We start from the raw sequence: 24,303 nt of genomic DNA, 5'->3' as shown, positions 1-24,303 counted from the left end.
TTCACTTCACTCCACTCCACTTCTATTCACTCCACTCCTATTCACTTCACTTCACTCCACTCCACTTCTATTCACTTCACTCCACTCCACTTCTATTCACTTCACTCCATTCCACTTCTATTCACTCCACTCCACTCCACTTCTATTCACTCCACTTCTATTCACTCCACTTCTATTCACTTCACTTCACTCCACTCCACTTCTATTCACTTCACTCCACTCCACTTCTCTTCACTCCACTCCACTTCTCTTCACTCCACTTACTTCACTTCTGTTCACTCCACTTCACTCCACTCCAATTCTATTCACTTCTCTTCACTCACTCCACTTCTATTCTATTTTTTCTTTATTCCCAGTTTCCTTTTCACCTTCAGAAGGTGCTTTCAGGTGGATGCGCAGAGCATCAGAACCGCACTTGTCACCATAGAACCCGAGCTCCTTTCACCATCCCAAATCCCATTGTAAACCCACTTTATTTGATGTTCTAAAAGGAAAAAATCAGTTGGAGAACCCCTCATTCATTAAACAAAATGATTTTTATTGAATTAATAGGATTTACAAGAAATGTATTTTATTTGTCTGCAACGATGTTTATTGCACTAGAAAGAATCCAGAAATAACATTCCAGGACAATGAATGAACCAAATGAAAATACTGGAGAGGGTAACTGGACAGTTACAAATGTTCCCCAGGTAAGGAAGCTCGAATCCAAGACAAAAACTCCTTACAAAAGAGAAGGAATTGTTGTGCCATCCCTGATTTCTCGGTGGCGAGGCCGGGAATGCTGTGCCCCCCCCGCGCTGGGTTGGGTTTCATCCAACGCAGTTTATGCCGCATTTCAAAACCTGTGAAAAGTTTGCTGGGTCTTCAAGGTGCCAGGATTTCCCCTCTGACTCAGCTGTGAAGACTCATAAACCTCAAGTAGTGACGTATTAAACAACGTAGAAAATAAGGCAATTTGACTTCACTTTGGTGAAGCGCGTGGTTGAGACGATAAAAACCCGCACGGGCTGGTTAAACAAGCTCCAGGGGGCTTCCAGGTCCCCAGGGAAACACACACGGATCTTCCCTTTGGATTTGAACGACGTTTCGAATCCAGAACGTTTCAGAGTTGCATCTATTGCCCTTTTAAAAAATATATGGTCAGCGTCTTACTAATACAGCTGACGGCTACGAAAGAGATACCGGGATCAAGTCTGTGATCAAACCCCGCGCTGGTTTCCAGAATAACAAACTACTCCTTGTACGGAAACAAAAAAAGATTAACAAACATTTTTCATTTTTATAAACAATACATAATACATGTAGAAAAATATTCAAGAGGATAATAACAAAGGTGCAACGTCAACAAAAATAAGCTGCCTTTTCAACAAAAGCACTTTTCTGTCATAGTTTGAAGTGTGAAAACCAAACCTTTTAAAGCTCTTAGTGTCCTCGGGGAAGGTAAAAGAGCGGGTGGGTCAGAAGTTCTTGGCGTGCTGTTGGTACCACTGCTGGCGCTGCTTGCGGTGCTCCAGCTCGCCCAGCAGCGCCTGCCGGAACGCCTCGTACAGCTTCACGATGCGCTCCAGCTCCTTCATGAACAGCAGCTTCAGCATCCCCTGGTACGTGTCCAGATCCGCCAGCTGGAACAGCTCCCACTTCAGGATGTGGTCGTACCTGTTCCGAGAGACAACGCCGTGATTTGTGCGTCCTGCCCGCTTCGAGTTGTGGGGCCGGCGATTGGGTTTCCAGCCATCTACGTTAGCGTGTTTTACATCAAGACATATGTAATTCGCACCGAAACACATAGAGACATGAGTGCGAGAAACATCCGCTACGGCTGAGCTGCACAATCGCTCCTAAACCACTTTAAAGCTCCTATTAACCGATTCTAGCGGAAAACTCATTTTAAGCATTAAACCAGCAATTCCACTCGTAGAATCATTTTGGGTGGAAAAGACCCTCAAGATCATTGAGTCCCCATTGACAACAGGCCTCAAAGGTTTAGCAGTAAAACACCTTTTAAAAATCAGAGTAACACGAAGAACAACACTTAAATGATTATTTGGGAACCCCCAAAGTGGGTATTGAATACCATTTGTGAGGACTGGGTCGGGGGGGGAAGCAATTAGGCCATAATTAACCGGAGTAATTTTGAATTCCCGTTGAGACTCCTCACACAGTTTCTGAACATCAACACGTCCCCACGTTCGGAATTTGGGGTGTCAAACCCACTTTCCAGCTGCGTTTTGTCCACGAAAGGCATTTTAGTGCTACTTTGATTTAAAAGTCTTGGTGTATTTACATCGCCGCCGCAACACCCCTCAATTCCTGCTCTTTCCCAGCATTTCTATAGCATATATACGTACATATATATATATAGTTCGTTCACAATTTAGTTTCCTTAACTTGGCAATAGGCAGCTGACTACTATAGTTATTAAAAGAATATGTTAAGTGACCCGCGGCTTCTTAAACTTCCAAAATAACAACTTCTATATTAAGTGTATCCCAAGTCTTGCTGCTAAAATCACTTTGCCCCAAAAGCGAGATCCTGGAAGTCGTTACCTTAAGTTATAACCACCCATCAAAGCCCCAGTCTCTTCTGTTTTATCTTAAAATATGAGCCAAATCTCTTCTGTTTTATCTGAAGTTTGTCCATTTTTCAATAGAATAGGGAGGTATTATGGCAAACCCCAACTAAAACCCCCAGAATTCTTATCCTCAGAGAATCCTGTTGAAACCAAAGCTATTTTGCTACTATGATCTGCTTTTCTCAACCCACACGACTGGCCTTTGCTCAGCTGAATGCAGCTACGGTGTCACCTGTGCCTAATAAATCATTCCGCAACATCCCCCAGTGTCCAAGTGCACTGATATTCAGATGACAAAAGGCTACGTTTTGCCCACTTACTTCCATTTTTGCACCAAAACGTACGATATTCATACAGTTCTCACCAAGGCTTTGGGACAATATGGAAGAACTCACAAGCATTACAGGGTTTTTTTAAGCTTTAAGCCACTTGCTTTAGCAACAAAGAGGCTCGTTATGAAATTACATAGAAAACGCAGAAGTGATCTTGATGTTAATAATGGTGACGATGATTTTGGGATTGTGCCTTAAGAAACCCTTGCCATTAAGTGACACTGAGACTATTCCTCAATTCTCCAATTTAATATTAACATAAACCAGAACTTACTCCTTCATGGAAGTGCCTGAGAATGACAATAATATTCCCATTACCACCAGCGCTACTTTAACATAAAGCTAAAAGCATACTAGAAAATAGATGATTTTTGATTCCTCTGAACAATGTAAATTCTATTCCGACAGCTTGAATTATTATTATTTTAAATTTGTCTCAACCTACTGAAGAAATTCCTGATAATCTTAAATTGTTTCAATTGTCTTCCAGTTATTTCTCAAGTTTCAAGAGAAGTACCAACGGGAATCCATCCAACAGAGGCTGAACTATTTAAAACTGCATTGTCTGGATGTGCCAAAGACCTAAATAAAGAAATGCAGCTGCAGCCAAAACCTCGAAATATTTATAGGAAACAAGGTTACAGGAACTTAGTGTGGAGAGAGTCCAGCGCAGGGCAACGATGGTGATGGAGTGGAGCATCTCCCGTGTGAGGAAAGGCTGAGGGAGCTGGGGCTCTGGAGCTGGAGGAGAGGAGACTGAGGGGGGACTCATTCATGGGGATCAATATGGAAAGGGGCAGTGTCAGGAGGATGGAGCCAGGCTCTTCTGGGTGACAACCAGTGACAGGACAAGAGGCAATGGGTGCAAACTGGAACACAGGAGGTTCTACTTAAAATTGAGAAGCAACTTGTTCCTGGTGAGGGTGTCAGAGCCTGGCCCAGGCTGCCCAGGGAGGTTGTGGAGTCTCCTTCTGTGCAGCCATTCAAACCCGCCTGGACACCTTCCTGTGGAACCTCAGCTGGGTGTTCCTGCTCCATGGGGGGATTGCACTGGATGAGCTTTCCAGGGCCCTTCCAACCCCTGACATCCTGTGATTCTGTGACGTCCCAATTTAAATCTTTATGGGATGCTGGCAAGCCCAGTAGCCACAAAAGTAATAAAACCCGTTCAGATTATACTAGAAACAGCTAAAAAACAGAGGATTTTTTTAGCTGTACGTCACTGATCATACACAGTTTGAATGTGCAACTACACACCGACCTGCTCATTGCTGCAAAACTTGGTTTCTCCATATTCTGCTCTTAGTTTCTCCATATTCTCTTTAGGAAAAAGTACACAATTTCATTTGGATTTGGATTTAATTTCTGGATTTCTTTATCACTTTTCTAGTTAGTGTTACTATAGTGCGCCTGTTAGGAAATGTCATTTATTTCATTATGCCGACTCAAGGCTTTTCTGAGGGGGATCCCTGTTCCTACAGCGTTGTTTCTTTGAGAAAACGACTTTTTAATACCACGTAGTTCTTAATTAAAGTTCTTGAATAGAATTAGAGATTCCAGTCTGTGTTCACAGTTGTTAGTTGCGAAGGAGAACTGCGTATTTTTTTTTAAAGGATGAAGATATACATAAAGAATTTAACACCCTAAATATATTTAATGTGTTTTTAGGCCATGTGGTACTGTTCTCATAAACACACAAGCTAAATCACACCCTCAACTCCCTAATGCATCATTCTGCAAGTCATGTGAAGCGTTGTGATGATTTTAAGGCTTAATACAAGGCAAAATGCAACACAAAGCCAGCAGTGTGCCCAGGTGGCCAAGAAGGCCAATGGGATCCTGTCCTGTATCCAAACCAGCGTGGTCAGCAGGACAAGGGCAGTGATCCTTCCCCTGTGCTCTGCACTGGGGAGGCCACACCTGGAGTATTGTGGTCAGTTCTGGGCCCTCAGGTCAGGAAAGAGATTGAAGTGCTGGAGCGGGTCCAGAGAAGAGCAACAAGACTGGGGAAGGGACTTGAGCACAAGCCCTATGGGGAGAGGCTGAGGGAGCTGGGCTTGTTCAGTCTGGAGCAGAGGAGGCTTGAGGTGAGCTCAGCACTCTCTAGAACGACCTGAAGGGCAGTTCTAGCCAGGGGGGATTGGGCTCTTCTCCCAGGCACTCAGCAACAGGACAAGGGGGCATGGGCTTCAGCTCTGCCAGGGGAAATTGAGGCTGGAGATGAGAAAGCAATTCTGTGCAGAGAGAGTGGTCAGCATTGGAATGGCTGCCCAGGGAGGTGCTGGACTCACCGGCCCTGGAGGTTTTTAAACTGAGACTGGACATGGCACTTAGTGCCGTGATCTGGTCAATGGACTGGAGTTGGACCAAGGGTTGGACTGGATGATCTCTGAGGGCTTTTCCAACCCAGTCCATTCTGTGATTCTGTGAAAACAATACAACGAACCTCTGGTACGACCCCATCACCCACTGACACAATTAAATTGGTATCAGCTGGAGCTTTGCTTTCAGCCATCGGAATTCATTTGTTTTCCTTATACATGTGCAATGCAGAGGGAAAAATAAAAAGGGGTCTCACTTGACGGGAGCCCTGGCGTAGACCTGCAGCCAGTCGGGGATGTCTGCCGTGTGGTAGGGGTTGGCGGGGACCAGGAGGGGTTGGCTCCGCTCCGGCGCCTGCGGCTGGTAACTCACGGGGGGGGGCTGGTCGTAGCGGGGGACGCTGCAAAGGGGCACAGAGCACAAGCAGTCACTCGGTATCGGTAAATTAACATTAATACAGAAATGAATCCATGCGAAGGCCGATGGCGCAACCGCAGGGGAGCATTGCCGAGAGCGAATTTCTGCTGTTGATTTGGGCTTCGCTCCCATCACATCACACTGGTAACAAATTCACCTTAGTCCTATTTGCCTGCTACCCCAAAACTAAAGCAGAACACAGAAATACTGTTTTGAAAAGATTTAAAAGGCAATATATATATATATCCAACATATTAAATCATGTTAGGACAAATGTATTCAGGCAGCAGCTGGTAAGAGTTATTCCACAAAGGACACCCTCATAGGTTTATCTCTTGTGCTGCACATTAAAACACCCCTTTCTCTCCCTAGGTAATAGCAGGAATAAACTAGTAGATTGGGTGCACACTAACGTTATTTTACCTGTAAATTATGAGTAGCTAAAATACCGATTTTTACTCTAGACAAGCCTTAATTTGTGTTTCAGATGGTATGTGCTATTTGTTCAGACACTCCTAGAATATCAGATCGAGTTTCTTTTCAGTCTTCAGTTCAATTCTGGTCTCAAACTTTGCTGTTTTACTGCGATTTGAAGAGAATAGCTGCTTTGTTTTAACAGGTGAGGAACAAGATCCTGCTTCTAAACTTAAAGACAGTAACAGATGAGACAAAACCCTGATAATTACAACTTCTAAAAATCTGTCAAGAACCAGCAAGGCTTACTTCTAAAAATAACAACTTTTTGGCATGTTCTATATGAGACAAACCCAGCTCCACTGCTCTTCTGTGATTGTGTCTTGTCTAATCCCGTTGAGGAGGCGGATGTCTTACCTGGGCGCACAAGGATGTTTATACTGAGCTCTTTTATTGATGTGATCCACGTAATACACCCCAAATTCGGCGGACTCGACCCTCTCCCAGCCCGGCGGCAGCCCCTCGCGCTCCAGCGGGTGGCTCCAGTGAGTCGTGTTCGTGTTGTGATCTATGTAGTATTTCCTTCCTCTAATAGTCCAGTCCACCGACCAGCCGGGAGGAAGAGGTAAATCTTCCGAACTGTGATTTGTTAAGTTTCCTAGAGATGTAGCAGCAACTCTACCGATGCCTAAAAGAAAAGGAAAAGCGATCATTAGCTAAACTGGTAATACCCAAACCCAACGTGGTGCACAAAGCCAACTTCCCCCCACCACCCTATGGACTTTGAGCAATAGCACGGCGTTTATTATTCATTTTGTTGGTAACAAATTAAAATAGCTGCTCCCTTTTAAGCCTCACTTGTTTCATTCTCTTCCAGCTTCACTGGGCAGCTCGATTCAGAGACAGTGAAAGCATCCTTGTTTTTGCAATTAGAGACATACATTAGCATACGTAACAGGGAAGAAGATCCTATTATTGCCTTGATTTGCTGAGCAGAGAGCGGTGACCTAAGATTACAAGTGTTAAAGCTTTGCATTAACGACAGTTTCTGTTTATACGCTATCACAGCTGCAGCAAAACTATCCACAAAATCCCCACACCCCTTTCTGTTTCTAGTTACCATCGGAAATCACAATTATCTAGAAAAATCACTGAACAACAACAGAGCTTTTCAGATTAACAGTAACGGGACCAGGTAAACGAAGAGAAGAGGGACAAGGTGAGTGCTACACCATGCTGATTGTTATTAAAGAGGTGCGTGCAATCATGGCCAAAAATGTCATCGGTAACAAGGGAAAAGCTGGACCCACAGGGGGGCCTGCACAAGCCCTGTGCTGAACGCACTCATCCTGCGCACCCTCAAGTTGGCGGCACCTCGTTTTCTTCGCTAAAATACTTGTCAGCCCAGCCCGTTTCTGTGCGGTGCCGGTGGGACAGTCAGGGCTCCTAAATAGATCCAGACAAGATTTAGAGAGGTTTTCTGCAGAGTTAGTCACAAAACCTCCAGATCTTGTGGATCTGCTGCTCTGCAGCTTGTTCTTCTCTGAACCCGAGCACCTGCGCTTCACAATGCATGGAAAAATAAAGGGAATTTCCAGCTTTTGGTGATGTAGGTTGCACAGGGAGAAGGGGTTCATGGTGTATCTGGGGTAGCAGAGCCGACTGGAATCTGCAGAAATTCCCATCTCTGCCCTACAAACACAGCACATTTAGGATTTATTAATATCACTAAATAGCTGATTTAAGAGACTGTTCACCAGCGTTTTAAAAGATGCGATTTGTTGTAATATACACACAGTTTTTATATTACAAAAATGCGTGTGCCGGACGCTGAGACATTTACTGAAGAACATCATTCCAATTTCATCTTTTCCTTCCCTCTATATACTATGGATAGTTAGGAAACCAGTTGAAATTAAAACTATAATAATAATAATAACAGAGAACGAAAACCAAACCAAAAAACCCAAACCCAACCACAAAGCCCCAGTGACACAATCAAGAATTGTGCAGGTCTCTCTCCATTCTTCCAAAGTCTCCCACCAACTGGATGTGCTCTCCCAATCCAACTCTCTTTTTTAAATCCTTTGAAGTAGTCACCTTCAGTTATCCACAGTTAAACAGCCTTGGGCTTTAAAGAAATTATCTTTTCATCCCACAATCAACTGCATCTATTCAACCACAGCGTTCAGAGCTTGCGTGTCCCTGTTTCCCGTAGCCCAGATAAAGAGCTCCAGGAGCCACTTTTTCCACTTCCTTTCAAGTCAACGAAGCCACCCCAAGCATCGCGGGGACTGGCTGGGGAAGACACCCCTTCCCTTCTGTTTTTCACAGAATCCCAGAATGCGAGGGGTTAGCAGGGCCCTGGAAAGCTCATCCAGTGCAATCCCCCCATGGAGCAGGAACACCCAGCTGAGGTTCCACAGGAAGGTGTCCAGGCGGGTTTGAATGGCTGCAGAGAAGGAGACTCCACAACCTCCCTGGGCAGCCTGGGCCAGGCTCTGCCACCCTCACCAGGAACAAGTTTCTTCTCATATTTAAGTAGAACCTTTTGTGTTCCAGTTTGAACCCATTACCCCTTGTCCTGTCACTGGTTGTCACCAAGAAGAGCCTGGCTCCATCCTCCTGACACTCCCCCTTTCCATATTGATCCCCAGGAATGAGTCCCCCCTCAGTCTCCTCTTGTCCAGCTCCAGAGCCCCAGCTCCCTCAGCCTTTCCTCACACGGGAGATGCTCCACTCCCTTCAGCATCTTGGTGGCTGCGCTGGACTCTCTCCAGCAGTTCCCTGTCCTTCTGGAGCTGAGGGGCCACAACTGGACACAAGATTCCAGGGGTGGTCTCCCCAGGGCAGAGCAGAGGGGCAGGAGAACCTCTCTTGACCTATTTCAGAAGTAACATTTGTGTGGGACTATTTTATTTAGAGAGTGGAAGGAAAAAGCACAGCCTGCCTCATGTAAAGAATAAAGAGGTTTCAGGTATGGTCACTAACCCTGTAATACTGAAGTAGCAGCAAAACTGTTCTATTTCTCAGGCTCCAATCTAACTGAATAAATAAAAGAATCAGTTAAAAATACCTCACAAACTTCCTCCTGAGCACTGGCCTTTAAAATATTTATGCTCATCTACCAATCTTTTTCTAGCCTTGTCGCATTCTGAACCTTAAAATATTTCCTCTTGTGACAGCACTTACCTGTTTGTTACCTTGATAAAGGAAAACTGCTGGCTGTGCTCGTGATAGCTCCCATCTCTGGTTAAGATTAAGCAACTTAGACCTTTACTTCCAATGAGAAGAACATCCTGGAGTTTTCCTGACCTTTCACAGCACTGGGGCAGGGAAACTATTTCAGATCCTGGCTACACTTAAGTCACTGTGTTTGTTTTCATTCCAATGGCAAAATACAAACATTGAGGCTTCTTGAAAAACACTGTGCTTCGGATAAACAAATGCAGTATTTTCTCCAATTAACTGGACTGCTGTGTTGTAATTTCATGTATGTATAAAGAACGGCTATTAAATCACCACTACCAAAAGAGCTGAGCACATCGATTCCACTGGGGGAAAAGAACTTTCATCAAGATAGTTTTCTGTTTACTGGTACGACCAGCACGTCTGTATTTTTGTTACAGTTCCTCCTACGTCAATACTAGCAGGATTCCAGCAGCAAATACATCTATATTTACTCCTTGGGTTAGAGGTGATTCCTTTCTAATGTTGGAGTTGGTTTAAAAGTGGCTCAAGGCATCCACTGCACACAACTCTTGATACAACATCTATATCTTTTCATGCAAAAGACTGGGAGCTGGACTCAGGTAGCGAGGAAACCCCAAAATCTGATTACATAGAGAAATCATCTAAAAAACAGGCTAAAAAACAATGCTGCACCCAACGGAAAGGCGCCACAATCACTTAATTCTGGCTATATGGTTTCTCCCAGTGACGGCTTCTTATTTTTCATTTCTAAGATGCAAAGAGCAACAACCACACCAGAGCACAAACACATTATACATTCCTTTTGCCATTCTGACTTCATATATGAAGCAGCAGAGCCACATGGTTACGATCAACTCACACAGCTGTAGCAGTAACCAGTTTTGAACCATGTTTCAAGCTTCTCCAACCCACAAGCTCTAATTATGAAATCAAAAGCCAGATTTATAAACAGACAATTGCAAATACTCCAGCTTGTAGACTACCATGTATAGTCTTAACGGCTGTTTTTCCCTTAAAATCACAGATTATACTGGAATGTTCTCCTTGCTGGAAGTTTTAAAACGTAAGGTAACACTCAGAGTCTTACAACCATCAATCCACTATGGTATTCAAATTGGCAATTAGTGCAATTTAGACATTTGTTGATGTAACTGGAGTTGCTAGAGGTCCAAAGAAATTGTGTATTGGTTTTCCTTATAAAACTCAGCATGGGCTTTCTTCAAGGGCCAGCAGGTACACACACAAGAGAAACAGCTCTGCTATGATTTTAAGTAACGCCAGAAGACAAAATTTGCCTTTCAGACATCTAAACCTGTAAGCATTGATAATTAGACTGAACATTTCAAAGAGTAACTTCATAAGTCATCTCTTCCAAAGAATAAAGTTACAGGACAGCCTAAAACCACCTACTGCAAGCTGCATGTTCCCTGTGCCGCTCTGCCCACGGGTGAGACCTCTCCGTGCTTCAACTGCAAGTGAAGTCTTAATTCTAAATCATTTTTGTAGCTGCCAAAAGCTTCACGTAGGATTTTACTGCACACACCAAAGGTGTTCCTTGAGTCACGGACTGGTACCAGTTTTCAATAGCACATTGCAAAATAGCTACAGAAAAAAAACCCCACCGAACTTGGAACTTGAACCATATTTATCAAGATATCTAATGTAAAACCTGTGATTTTTCTCTTGATGGAGGATATGATCTCTACCACAGGACAAGCAAACACAGTCTTGTCGACCCACTTCACTGTAACTTCTTGCACACGTAGTTTTTTATCTGTGACAAGGCAGCAATTATAGTTTTTCCTGCTTTCCCAAGGAAGAGGAGTTGTTGAAATTATCTACTTTTTCCAAGTGTTAAAAGTCTCCTTTCCTCTCCTTAAGGATGAGCACAGTTCTTTATAAACTCCTCTAAGTGGTCCTATCAAACCTCAAGAATGCTCAACGATGAACTTAAATTCATGCGAGTGTAAATCCTTTTCAGGTTGCCTCTCTGGAACTCATCCAGCCTCATTTGGTGATTCTCTTTTATAATAGTATATATCTTCTGATTCAGATGCTACTTTTAAGGAACATCAATATTGAATATTATTCATAGCTCTGATTTTTCCTTCTCTTGTAAAATACAGTACCTTCAGTTTCAGGTCTTGAATTGTTAACCAGGCCAAGAGAAATTATCTGCTGTTCCAAAGCAAAAGAAAATCCTTTTCAATGCAGTTTGCTTGTTTAGGAGCAGCACTGTGTATGTTCTCAACGCTTTGAAAAACAAAGTGCAAACAACAGCAACCACTTATTATGAGCATTAAAAATACTCAGTTTTAAGTAAGGCCAGGCCTTATATTTGGTCTTATTTTCAATTACAGGGTGTCCTAATATCAGAACCCAAACTTCAGCTTTGAGCTCCACATTCCAGCGCATTGTAAGATATCAATGCAAAGAGTTCCTTGATTTAACATTCTCCTTTTAAAAACACATCTTAAGCCAATAACATCACAAATGTGAAAAATATGTAGTATCTTCTTTGATCAAGGAGGCTCTGTTGAGTTTGTTCCAGCAGTATGGAACAAATAAAACTCTAAGTGATATGTGTAACCCTTTCCCAGCCCAACAAAGGGGTTTGATTGTCAAGGAAGTTCAAGTTCTTAGGAGAAAAGGTTTCCAGGTCAGCAGAGTTCTTCAGTCTGCCTGGTAGAAAAATCTTATCCCCAGAGAGGTCAAACGTAAAGGGAAAAGAGCCAAAAAGCTGAAAAGCAAGTCTCACTGTGGATTAGATAAAGTAGTGATGGAGGCAGAGAAATTTTAGAGCCCCTGAACTCCCCACAATCAGCTTCAACTACATTTCCAAGTGTCGAAGAACAAATGGAGCCAAACAAAAGGCCTTCGCATTGTCTTTAATTAGGTCTTGAGAGCTGTTTTTCAGGATGCCCAAATCCTCTCCCTTCCCCTCATCAAATCAGGATGAAGAACAGGAAGAGAAGATGCACAAACTGTTCGATTTGAAGGGTGTAAGCAATAATAACTAAAAGAAGTTTTGGTAACTATCCCATTTAGATAGATCTGCAGGTTCTAGGCCATCCCGACCCATCCCAAAGCATCTGGAGGTCCTTCCTGAGCACAAGGACCTCGTTTGGCAGAGGGAATGGGGCGTTCCGAGTCAGCACCAACTCAGAAACAGGAAATGATGGGAAACACTTTAAATAAAGTACGCTACAAAGAAATTACTGCACAATCAGCACAAATAAAGGGCAGGAATTGCCGTTTGTTTAAAAATGAGTGTGGTGTACACACCTCAAAAGAAAAGCCATGCTACTTCAGCTCTAAATAGGTTTCATTTGATCATTTATTTTGCTCTTATGTTAAACACAAATACCACTTTAACGGGTACAACATAACACGAGATGAACCTGCTTTTCACTAAAGCGCACTGGATTCTCTGTTCACGGGATTAATCATTTTTCTCCTCTGACATCACAGCCAAGTGCTTACAATCCACCAGCAGAAAGTCCCTTTACACTCAGCAATTTTCATATACACATAAGAATTTTTCAGCTTACCGCTCAACCAGGTACAAATAACTCTGAGGTCTTGGTTACAACTTAGTTCCAATCTATACTGTAGATATAACTTCAACCACAGACCTCCCCAAACCTTTAACCTAGAAGAGAGGAAAGAGATGTCGAGGAAAGACAGGAAAAGTCTCTTAGAATTCAGTGTGAAATGGACACCCAAAAAATGCACAAGAAATGCCACAGAGGCAGCCAAACATACAAAACGAGGAGATATCTCAAGTGAAGACATTTTTGCAGGAAAACCAGCAGCACTAGATTGCTAATTAAAACACAAATCTAATGAAAATGAGAAAGACATGGAGAACTGAATCACAGTGAGAGAGGAAATAGGAGTTCAAGGGGAAATACCTATGAAACAACAAAACTGTTGAAAAATCATGGGACTTGCTGAAATATTTGCTGAATACTTGGAGTCTGAGGATTCCAACGAGAACACATTTTCGAGTTTTCTCCGAATTATAGAGGGGGGAATCTTTATTTTGTGTGAAAGCTGAAATTCACACACACCTCTTTGCTTCCACAGCACCGCTTGTCCAAAGTCATGGCGGTTGTAACCCACATAGAATGAAATTAAAACAGAAAACACAAATCACCCACCAAACAGCAACATCAGGCAACATTTCTGAAGAAATCAACCCAAACCGTAACAGAACTGACCTTCTGAGAGGGGTGGGAGAGGAGGAGAAGGGTAGAAGGCAGCACTAACAGATTCTAGCTAATAATCCATCTTATACATTGAAACTGTAGGCATTAGGCAATTTTGTCATCAATTACCTTGATGAAGAATTTTGATTAGGTGAAACACTTAAACAACAGCGGAGATGTGGAAGGAAAAAGTGATTTAGATGAAGAAAATGAAAGTAAAAGGCCTGCCCCAGCATTTTGGAAACGCAGGAAAGATGAACCAGAAATGACACAAAGAGTTGTGTAGCTCAAGGAAAACACTGAAGATCTGAAGACAACGGATGGTTCAAATAAAAAGACGCGTAATGGTCAAATGAAAGAAGTAAGAGAATCTAAGGATTTCTTATTTTCGGCCACATGATTCTTTTACTGAGAAAAAATACCAGTAATTCTTGAAATGATGTACAGAAGTTAAGGCCATAGGTCAATATTCTTGCTGCAGTGACACTGCAAGAGGAATTTAAGAGTTTCATGTTCCATGCTGGGATGAAAGAAAAACAAATGCAACAACAAAATAACAGAGGAAAAGGGAAACACTTTGGCAGACAAAAGATTCACCTTTTTAGTCTCTTCCTACAAATGTGTAAGATTGAATAGTCACCCATCACAAAACACGTATAAAACTCATCAAATGTCAAAATATGAGAGTAAATGACCAAGACCAACCAGGTACCAGCAGCTCCCTTATGATTTCCAGGGGGTGAGGGGGCACATAGACCAACGGGAAAAAAAGCCTTTTTAGAAATAAATCTGTGTTGCTCCAATTGAGAAAAATACAGCTGGAAAGCCTCACTTGTAGCTTGTTCAAACCATCTGTCAGATTAAACCACACTTTCAAACTCATAACTAGAACTCCATTTGCACTTCAGACTGTTTCACCTCTCCGCAGCAGCAATATCACTTTTTGAAGTCTTCCTCAGCACACACAGTTACTGCAGGGATTCTGAATGTTAAATTGATGGATGGGTTGATGAAAGTCTCCCCGCAATACCCCAGCACACGCTAAAAGGTGCTCGTTATCTGGGCCAGATTAATGTTTAATGACAGCCGGCGGAACAACTGACACAGATCAAGGGCTTTCCTGCAGAATCCAGGTATATCAGATGTATCCACATTTAGCAAAATAAACCAGGACAAAGTAGCAAGTTTTAAACCTCGATATTTCAGGATTTCCTGGCTGACAGTAACGCTGCCATTACTCTGCTGCCTCTTTTCACCACAACGTTTCTGGAGTCAAAAAACCCACAAAGCGTTGACAAGTTGTTCCACACACAACATCAACAGCCTTAAATGTTGATGTTCTTCCTACAAGATTTGTTTTTCTAGACAGGAGACTTATTTTACTAGACACTATTTGCTCTTTTGTTTATGGATTACAAGCAATGACAAACTAATAACATATTTCACTATTTACAGGTTTGAAATATTTATTTCAAACTCTTCCTTGAACATCATGTCTGTAGTGTATACAGTGCTCGAATTCAACCCAATTTACTACTTTTAACATCATCTTTCTACGGGCAATATTGTAATCCCAGAGTTTTTATTCCACCGATAGATTAACAACACACTGCACCAATCCAGTGTCATCACTGATATAATCAAGTATTTTTTAAAGTAGTATTTAATGGATTCTTTGTTCTTATGCTGTTCCTTCATTACAAAGTGAATTTGAGGGGGAAACAGGCATATTTACAAACAATGTTAAAGCTACCAAAAAAAACCAAAAACTCAAGGACTAGGAAGTGAATTTCAGCACCAGCTATATGTCAATTTGCTAATTACACAAAGCACTCATTCCTTCCTTTGACTATTTATATTATTTGAAGTACTGAGGTCAAATTACCACAATAAAATTAAATACTAACACAATGATAGTTAAAATATCATAATAAGAAAATGAAACGGTAATGTTAAAATTTAGAGCTGTCGGTTATCCTCCGCAAATTTAATACAGTAGATGACCCCTAATGAATAAAATTCCTTGCGACTGAATCAACTTTGTCATAAGTAAAACAAAAAACCTTGCTCAACCTTGCCACATTTATTTAATAAATAAATCATGTTTTAAGTATATTTTTTCCTTTCTGGATATATGCAATCAAACTCTTAAGAAACGTGAACATGTACTCAGTGCGCTCCTACACCGCCTAACGCCTAAAAACCCGACGCTCGTCACTCAGATGCACCTCTGCACTTCAAGTCTTATCAAAAACCTATCTTTTAAAATGCCACAACGAATACTGACCTGAAGTGTGCCTCCCGTGGTTCTGGGACATCCTCTGGAAAAGGTCGCTGTTGTGTTCGTAATACCTGTAGTCCTCATGTACGCGATCATTTAACTGCCGCCTCCTCTGGGCATCGTAAAAATGATCATAATAGTAACAACGGGCACCAGCGTCTCCATTTTCCAAAAGAGAATTAGCTTCTGTTAAAAAGGACTGGGAGGAAGAGCCATATTCTCTGGGGACGTCAGCTAAACTTCTCGCAAGATAGGACGGTGCAGACAGCCTGTTGCTTTCACGTCTCATGATTTCATGAGGCGGCCTCTGCACCGGAGTTCGAAGGAAACTCTGGTTTCTGGAAACAATCCCATCTCCACCAGAAGCATATGCAGAAGAACTTGAGTCGGGAGGACAGATATCAGTTCGTCTTGGAATGGTTGGACCGTGACGGATAAATGAAGGCATCAGATCTGATACAGAGAACAAAACAGAAATAAGAACTAACGCCTACGTGCTCTCAGGAATCCATTACAGAACCAGAATTCATGTTTTCTCCACTAAACACAAAGTTGAGTCAGCAAAATGCTGTCATTCTGTATCTCTACATTCTCAAACTATCCTGAGGATGTTTCACTTCTTCCTTTACATAAATGGGTTTTGCACATGAACAGTGACACCTATCCATACAATTTCACTGCCTCCCTCCAGTAAGTGATACATTCATTACTCCTCTCCTTACTATTTCTTTCAACATAATATAAATAAGTAGCTTCCCTTCAGGTGACTTGATACAAACTCTGACTTTCTTATAGGAGGAAGTTATGCATATCAGTATCTGCTTTTTATTAATAAACTCTTATAAATTAGGGTAAAAAAATCACTGCATCCCAGAAGGTTTCATCAATAAATTTATAATGATCACCACAAAGTAGTCAGGTAAGAGCTGGTCATTACATTGTGATAAATAGCATAAAGGTACAAAAACTGTCAATCCCTTAAGCATGCCTACAGTTCAATATTAAAAAAACCACCTTAGTGGGTTTTTGCGTTGTTTTTTTTTAAAGACTAAGTCAATGTAATCAGACTACTAAATGATTTTGCATGTTGACTGTGGAACCAGCTGTTCATGCAGCAAATACTTCCAGAAAAGCTGAGCGCCTGCTCCTGCCAGCAAATCACTTGTTGCTAGTTGTGATCTCCAAACTAATCCTGCAATTACAGCATAACACATTTCAGTCTCAGGTTGTTTTCAAAGATTAACGAAAAGCAAGCTAAGTGTGCTCTTTCGTTGTGTATTTGCTAGACTTTTGTATAGTCCAGGGCTGTGGTGTTAGGCTCAGGTTAACCACACGAAGATCAGAGCATCTGAGGTACGTAGCGGTGACCTCAGCGAGTTGACTCAGGGTTTAGAACTGGATCACTCGCTTCCGCTGGGATTCCACACAACTGTCTGTACAGTTATCTCATTTCTCAAAGCACACACCTTTTGACAGTGCAAATTGAGAAAACAACCCGCTGACTCCAAGAAAGAGGGAGAAGATTTGTTCCGCTCGTCCAAAAGACACCTGTTTGGAGGCTTAAACCCTGCTGGGGTTTGGAGGCTTATCTTAACCCCTGCCTGTTGCAGCTGAGCGACGGCAGATGAGAAAATAAAACACCCAACTGAATAGAAGCTGCCAAATTAATGTATGCTGTGACTGAGTTACAAAGGAGGTAGCCATCATGAACCAATTGACATGCTAAATGCTTTCTGACCACCTGCAAAACCAGCTTTAGATCCTCCTGCATGGCAAGAGGGAGACAGAAGATTGAGTGATACATTGTTAACCAGCAGCGTACTTAGTTTATATTTAACTAATCATTAATAGATGCATTGTAAGTAAGAAACTAAAGAATTACAACTAACATGGCCAATTATGAACCTGGAACAACTGAAGATGTTAACACCTACGTGCCCTCAGGAACCCATGACAGAACCCGAATTCACACTTTCTCCACTAATCACAAAGTTTAGGTAGCAAAATGCTGCCATCCTGCAAATGTCATTCATAAAGCAAGAGCTGAACACATTTACACCACCTCCTGGTAATAAAGCAGTTAATGCCTTAACTGGCAAGACTTATTGCAACAATGAAGCCTAGAAATTCAGTGACTTAGTACAATAGCGTGAAATACTCCGGTATCTTTAAAATACCTACACTGTGTAGGAGACACACGCACAAAAGACCAACTTACATATTTCTGTGCTTATTTTCAGTAGCCTGGAGTTTGTAAAAGAAAAAAAAAAGTGTATTTCTGTTTCACAAGCCGTGGGCAGCTGGTGGGACACACTGTGTAGGTTCTTTTACATCCTCCCCTTCAGGTTTAACCTCCTCACAGGATCGTGTGTCCCCCCCTGACCAGGGGAACCCCCCCAAACCCCTCAGGGCCGTAATCAAAACACACAAAGGGGCCCGCCCCCCGGCCCGGAGGCCTCGTCTTTGTCTCCCAGCCCGTCCCCGCACTCACTGCGCAGCAAAGGGCTGGTCTCCTTCTTCACGTACTTCCCCTGCACCTCGCCCGGCTTCGAGAGCTCCGTCCGCGTCTTCTTCCGCGACAGCATCCCACCTCCCGCCCCGCTACCCCCGCCCGCATGCCCGGCGCCGCTTTCCCCTCCACCCCCCGCTCCGCAGGGCAGAGCCCCGGCCGCCCCGGCCCCCTCAGCAGCCGCGGTGGCGGTTGCTCCGCGCCCGCATGGCCGCGACCCGGGGGGTGTGAGGGGGGAACGGGGCCCGGCGCTCGGGGGATGCTGGGAAAGCGGCCTCCGCCCTGCGGGACTGGCCGCGGGGCACAGCGCCCCCGCGCGGCGGGGAGGGCGCCCGCCGCGGGGCGATGGCGGGAAGGGCCGCGCCTCGGGGCCTGGGTGGTCCCCGGTCCGCCGAACCGATCCCCGGACCCGCCGTATCCACCCACCGCATCCCCGGGCTCCGCTGACGGGGAAGGGCCCGGCCTCACCTCCCTGCTGACCCCTCGGCCGGCTGGGGAGGTCTGAGGCGGCACCTCCCTGATTGACTGACAATGTGTGCCTGGCACAGTGGTCACCAAACAGTTACAGTTTAGAGAGTTAAACACCTACAACACTCCACATTTTTCATCTAAAAGTGAAGAATAGGTTTGCAAAGCTTGAGAACAGGCTGTGCCTGGAAAAACTTGAGAGATGTGCTCACTACCCATCGCTTTCTTACACTTCAGTCTATGCCTTACGTAACAGAATAAACTACTACTAGTCACTGCCAGATTGTGCTTTTTATTATTACAGCTTCATAATAATAAATAACTTTGGTTTTTAGTTTGACTAACTAAAATAACTTTGTGTAGGCATTTGATGAATTTGCAGCTACTACATGAAGTGCCTACAGCTTCCATGGGAAGATCCTGAAACAATTCCAGCTTGGATTAAAGTACAGACACAACTACAGATCATACAGTAATTTATTTTTCTTTACATTCATTATAAATAATGCGTAAGTTGCTTCATCTTTCAGTTTTACATGATGTTGTAAGGACAATATATTACACCCGAACAGAAAAAAAGTCACTAGAAAAAAAAATATACAATTGTTTTCCTTTATACAGAAGTCATTTGTCATGAAATTACAGCATCTGACACTGAGCAGGAGACTTTACAGGTAAATGATGGAAAACCTGAGAGACAGTGATGTCATTTATTGAAATTAAATGAAAGTATTGTATTCTTGATAGATCCAGACTGTCCCCTGCTCTACCTTACACGTAATCTGGCTAAAATCCAATATGTCACAATACTTTTTGTTTGTTTTTAATCAGAATCCCAATAATTTAGTTTGCCTTGTATTTAAAGCAGTAATTGGAGAATACGCGGCAATGGACACTTTTAAATAATTTTAAATGGACAAGTAGCACTTCAGCTGTGTGAATTTAGTACACATGAATTTAACCTGGGGTGTTCCATCCTCCAAACCTCCCAACCCTGGATAGTTATGTGCCTTTATTTTCACAGTGATTCATAAAGCAAGAGTTGAAAACACTTAAAACACCTCCTGGTAATAAAGTAGTTAACACCTTAATTGGCAAGACCTGTTGTACGAGTGAAGCCTAGAAATTCAGTGACTTTTGACTGGTACAATAGCATTAAATACTTTGGTATCTTTATAATGCCTATACTGCATAGGAGTCACATTCACACACAAAAGACCGCTAATGCTTAATAACTTACATATTTCTATGCTTATTTTCAGTAGCCTGGACTTTGTAAAATTAGCTGCTTCTCTTCTGAGCAGACACAAGGACCCAATAAGCAACACGACGCTCATTTGTGAGCAGCACCACCGTTCTCCGGGTTCCCTCCTTTTGGGAAGGGATTGTCCTGAATTCTCCTGCAGCAGCAAAAGGTACGGTACAGAAAGGCTCTAGAATACACAATTACAAAAGGCACTTCTGAGAATTAATTCACACAAGTGTTCCAGTGAAGTTTTCCTGATTCGCCTCCTACTCTCTCCTGTGGTCAGGTTGGTTTTTTGAAGTGGAAGAAAAGTACAGCAAGGTAGGATGGGGTGGAAAAGGGAGAAATCAAAATCCCTTTTCTCTGCTTCTCCCTTCTATTCCAGCATCTGGGCTCCCTTTTAGGTACAGCGCTCTAGAAAGGTCTGTATGTTTGGTTTCTAAAAACTCAGTTACTACCAGGAGACTAAAGGAATTAGTTAAGTAGTCCAGCCTTTAAAATGACTAATGTGAAATTAATTCCACAATAGTTTAAGTGAAGTACTCATTGCCCCTGCTCAGTGTTCAGACTTCGGTCACATACTGAGCATTAGACGTAAATCTAAGTCAAGATATGAAGTAGTGTTAAAACATGCCAGCTGATCATATTTTTCCAAATATGATTCTGACCATCTGAACCTCATTTACATGGTTTCCTGGAAGTATTTTGAACTGCAATGCTCAATTCCCATATTGCTCATGTGCAGCCCTGGTACCCACACACAGACCTTTATTGTAACTGCTACCACTTGTGTAACGTTGAGAAGATGGACAATTTCCCTCCTTCAAATTTTTAAAAGAAAGCTCCAATTCATGTCAATGCACTTTGTCAATCTGAACACGTCTCAAAATTTGTGGAAAAGTTTTTGCACCCCGTGAAAAATGGGATGTGTAAATCCCTAATTTGGGATTACCTGGAGAAATAGCCAGTGGAGGCATTTAGAATAGCAGAGAAGTGAAATTATTTATGAGGACTTTGTGCTACTCCTAGGTGTTCTTCCATGGTTGTATTTCCATTTCTACTCTATTGCCTGTGTAAAGGAAAGGAGGAGGAGAAGTCATCATATGGGTAGTTTGGTCCCTCAACCCTCCAAAATTGCCGAGGAACCATGTGGACATAGAGAGCATCCCCTACAGCCACACGAAAAAGCAAAAGCCATTTTCCAGAGGTTGCTGCACAGCTCGTAAATGTGTTACCCCGGTTTCTGGGGGGCTTTTTGGCTCATTGCAAGCACTGTCAGAACCGTCACCTCGCGAGAGGTCTCCGAGACAAAACATCTTGCCCTCTGCCTCCTCGGTTTGTGCATATTTGAAGAGGTCTGGTTTCAAGCATTGCCAGCGTGGCCCCTCGCACCAGTTGGATTTACATTCTTTAGAAGTGGCTGACCGGTGGGATGGGGGCAAGGCATTCATGGGGCATTTCGACTGTTTGCAGTAGTAGACGAGTGTATGAACGTGCAAGCTCTTGCTCAGCTGCTTCGGTGTTGGACCCGTCTCGGTCTGGAAGGATTCCCAGAAACCCTGAATTTGCCCGATGGATGGAATGGGAGGCATTACCCATCGTTACAAACATCAACGCTCTTCCACCTTCACGGCTACAGCACTTCAGCGTGTCGGTGGAGGAGTACAAAGGTAAAACTCCTCCAAATACAATTTGGTTCATCCTGCTTTTCCTAACGCGTGTTTATACAATTATTATTGACATGAATACCCACATTTATAATGTTGGAGGAAGCTAATTTAAGCTGTTATTCCCTGAGTTCATCATATTCACACTGAATAAGTTTCTCCACAATTAATGACAAACGTAGATTCTGTACTAGGACCTACTACAAAAGAAAGGCCTTGATCACTTGGGTCTAAACGAACTCTGCATTAATTGCAAAGGTTCGTGTTTGTGAGGCCTAATGACAGGATTCCACTGAAGAAACCGCTGAGTCCCCCTTTTCATTCTTCTGCCAGCTGTTTAATAAACATCCTCCACTCCTTTACTGAGTTTAAAACTTACATAAACAAGCCTCACATCTTCTGGTTAGTGACTCTTCCCTTTGTTTAGTATCACTTATTCCCACACACAAAAAACTTAAGGCCTCTACAATTTCTATAAGCTGTTATGCTTAGTCGGAGGCAGTAGTCTAGTTACATATTTTTAGGCGGTTTTGTTTCTGAGCTCTGCAGAGAAACAGCCATGAAGAATAACCCATAAGACTGAATATATTGCTTTACAGAAACCAGAGTTGGTTTGCAGGACGCACCACATCAGGAAAGTCTTGCTCTCCATAGCAATTACCCTGACAGTGTTGTGGACTCACCGATCAATATTACTAAGTTTGGACCATGAAGTATTCTAGAAAGCCAAAACTATTTCAAGTTTCAAATTCAGTAACCTAAGTCTGCATTAGACCTTGGCTTCAGTCTGGGTAGAAATAATCGATTCAGTACAGTAAATTCAGAATTTACATTTCAAATTAAACCCAAAGTATCAAAATAAGTTAACTTAGAAAAACATATGTCTCTTTTTTTACACCATGAAGATTACTTTTAGGCAAAACCTAGCAGGAAAGCGGTTTGGGACTAAACAAAAATGCTCTTTTGGCAGCGTGCGGTTTGGGATTTAGCTCTGTCCTCTCTGTTAACTACAACTCATCCACACAAAAAGGCAACGCAGTGAAAAGCTGAAATATTAACATTTCAGTAAAGTGCATGGGACTGTGGCAGACTTACTGGCTTTGCTACGACCTTATCTCAGATGCTGAATGAAATGATGGGGATGCCAGGTTCTTGACTATTCTGTTGAGGTTGGCGATTTTCTCTTCGAGTAAATAGTTTTTCCTTTCAGCCGTTTTCTGCCGCTGTTCTGTCATCTCCAGAGCCTTCAGCAGTTGTGCGTTCTCAACGTAGAGATCCTTGACCATCGCATCTGCTTTGGTGTTCTTGGAAAGCTGAATTGTGAACGGAACAGAATCCCTCAGCAAATCATGAAGGAATTAAAAGCAAAGAGATTGCTGGGGAAGCAGGCGAATGTGTTTATTGGAACTCAAAGGAAGACAACCCACCCATTCATCTTATTTTCCTGTGTTAAAACCTAAATGTCTGTGAAGTCTTTATAGATACTATGAATATTTTGAAAGTGGAAAGACTTTGGAAGGAGATCAAGCAGATACTTCGATCACTTGCTACTTAGAGACCAACCCCTCCCTCACTACAACCTCCTTTCAGGTAGGGAGAACAAGAAGGTCCCCCCTCAGCCTCCTTTTTTCCTAAATTATTGAGGATTTTTGAAGAACAAAACCCCCCAAATCATATCAAGCAAAGCATATGTTGGGGCAGAGGGTGTGAGGAATCAATAACTGTACATTAACCCTGTTTGGACTCCTTAGGAAGTTATTTTTCCCTCCTTTCCCAAGCAACTCTTTTAGTTAAGATGCTTGGCTGGAATTGGATGTTTGTTTCCTGATTTTAAGTGTATCAGCATACCAAACGAGCACAGCTTTTAGGAAATTAATGAGTGGTAGATTCTGTCCCCAATTTGTATTTTTAGGTAGTTTGGGGCAAATGTGCTGCGCTTTAGCTCAGAAGCATTAAAATAAAAAGGAAAGCACAGAATCACAGAATGGACTGGGTTGGAAAAGCCCTCAGAGCTCATCCAGTCCAACCCTTGGTCCAACTCCAGTCCATTGACCAGATCACGGCACTAAGTGCCATGGCCAATCTCAGTTTAAAACCCTCCAGGGCCGGTGAGTCCAGCACCTCCCTGGGCAGCCATTCCAATGCTGACCACTCTCTCTGCACAGAATTGCTTTCTAATCTCCAGCCTCAATTTCCCCTGGCAGAGTTGAAGCCCATGCCCCCTTGTCCTATTGCTGACTGCCTGGGAGAAGAGCCCAATCCCCCCTGGCTAGAACTGCCCTTCAGGTCGTTCTAGAGAGTGCTGAGCTCACCTCTAAGCCTCCTCTGCTCTAGACTGAACAAGCGCAGCTCCCTCAGCCTCTCCCCATAGGGCTTGTGTTCAAGTCCCTTCCCCAGTCTTGTTGCTCTTCTCTGGACCCACTCCACCTTTAACTTTATTCCAAGCAAGAATGGCTTGGCAGCTTTTGCCCACTTAATCGTTTATAGAAGTAACGGGGATGATTTGAAGAAGAGAATAAGAACACTTACTTGTTCTTTCAGCTGATTTACTTTATCTTGGAGAAGCCTCTTCACAAGCCTCAGTTTCTGTTCAACATCCATCATACGCTCTTCCATCATTTTTAGAAGCTGCTCGTGACCCCCCTGCA

The 24,303-nt window shown here is 42.9% G+C and overlaps 2 protein-coding genes across 5 annotated transcripts in view; both read right to left on the bottom strand.

Moving 5' to 3' along the window:
- Positions 1-517: 517 nt before the first annotated feature.
- SAV1 (salvador family WW domain containing protein 1) lies at positions 518-18,499 on the bottom strand. The gene is made up of 5 exons (XM_065839895.2): positions 18,257-18,499; positions 15,772-16,218; positions 6,478-6,748; positions 5,486-5,629; positions 518-1,659 (listed from the first exon to the last, which is right to left on the bottom strand). The coding sequence occupies exons 1-5, from the start codon at positions 18,348-18,350 to the stop codon at positions 1,461-1,463; spliced, it is 1,155 nt and encodes a 384-aa protein (XP_065695967.1). The 5' UTR covers positions 18,351-18,499; the 3' UTR covers positions 518-1,460.
- Positions 18,500-19,201: 702 nt separating this feature from the next.
- NIN (ninein) overlaps positions 19,202-24,303 on the bottom strand; it is a 69,624-nt gene continuing 64,522 nt past the window's right edge. For all 4 annotated transcript variants that reach the window (XM_071809828.1, XM_065839249.2, XM_071809822.1 and 1 more), the window contains 2 exons: positions 24,185-24,298; positions 19,202-22,968 (listed from right to left, as the gene is read on the bottom strand). In XM_071809828.1, the coding sequence (XP_071665929.1) occupies positions 22,759-22,968; positions 24,185-24,298 (324 nt within the window). In that variant the 3' untranslated portion in view covers positions 19,202-22,758. The remainder of the gene's footprint in view (positions 22,969-24,184; positions 24,299-24,303) is intronic.

The sequence above is a fragment of the Patagioenas fasciata genome, chromosome 5 (assembly GCF_037038585.1).
Source record: "Patagioenas fasciata isolate bPatFas1 chromosome 5, bPatFas1.hap1, whole genome shotgun sequence".
NCBI lineage: Eukaryota > Metazoa > Chordata > Aves > Columbiformes > Columbidae > Patagioenas > Patagioenas fasciata.
This window is presented reverse-complemented; position numbering and strand designations above follow the sequence as displayed.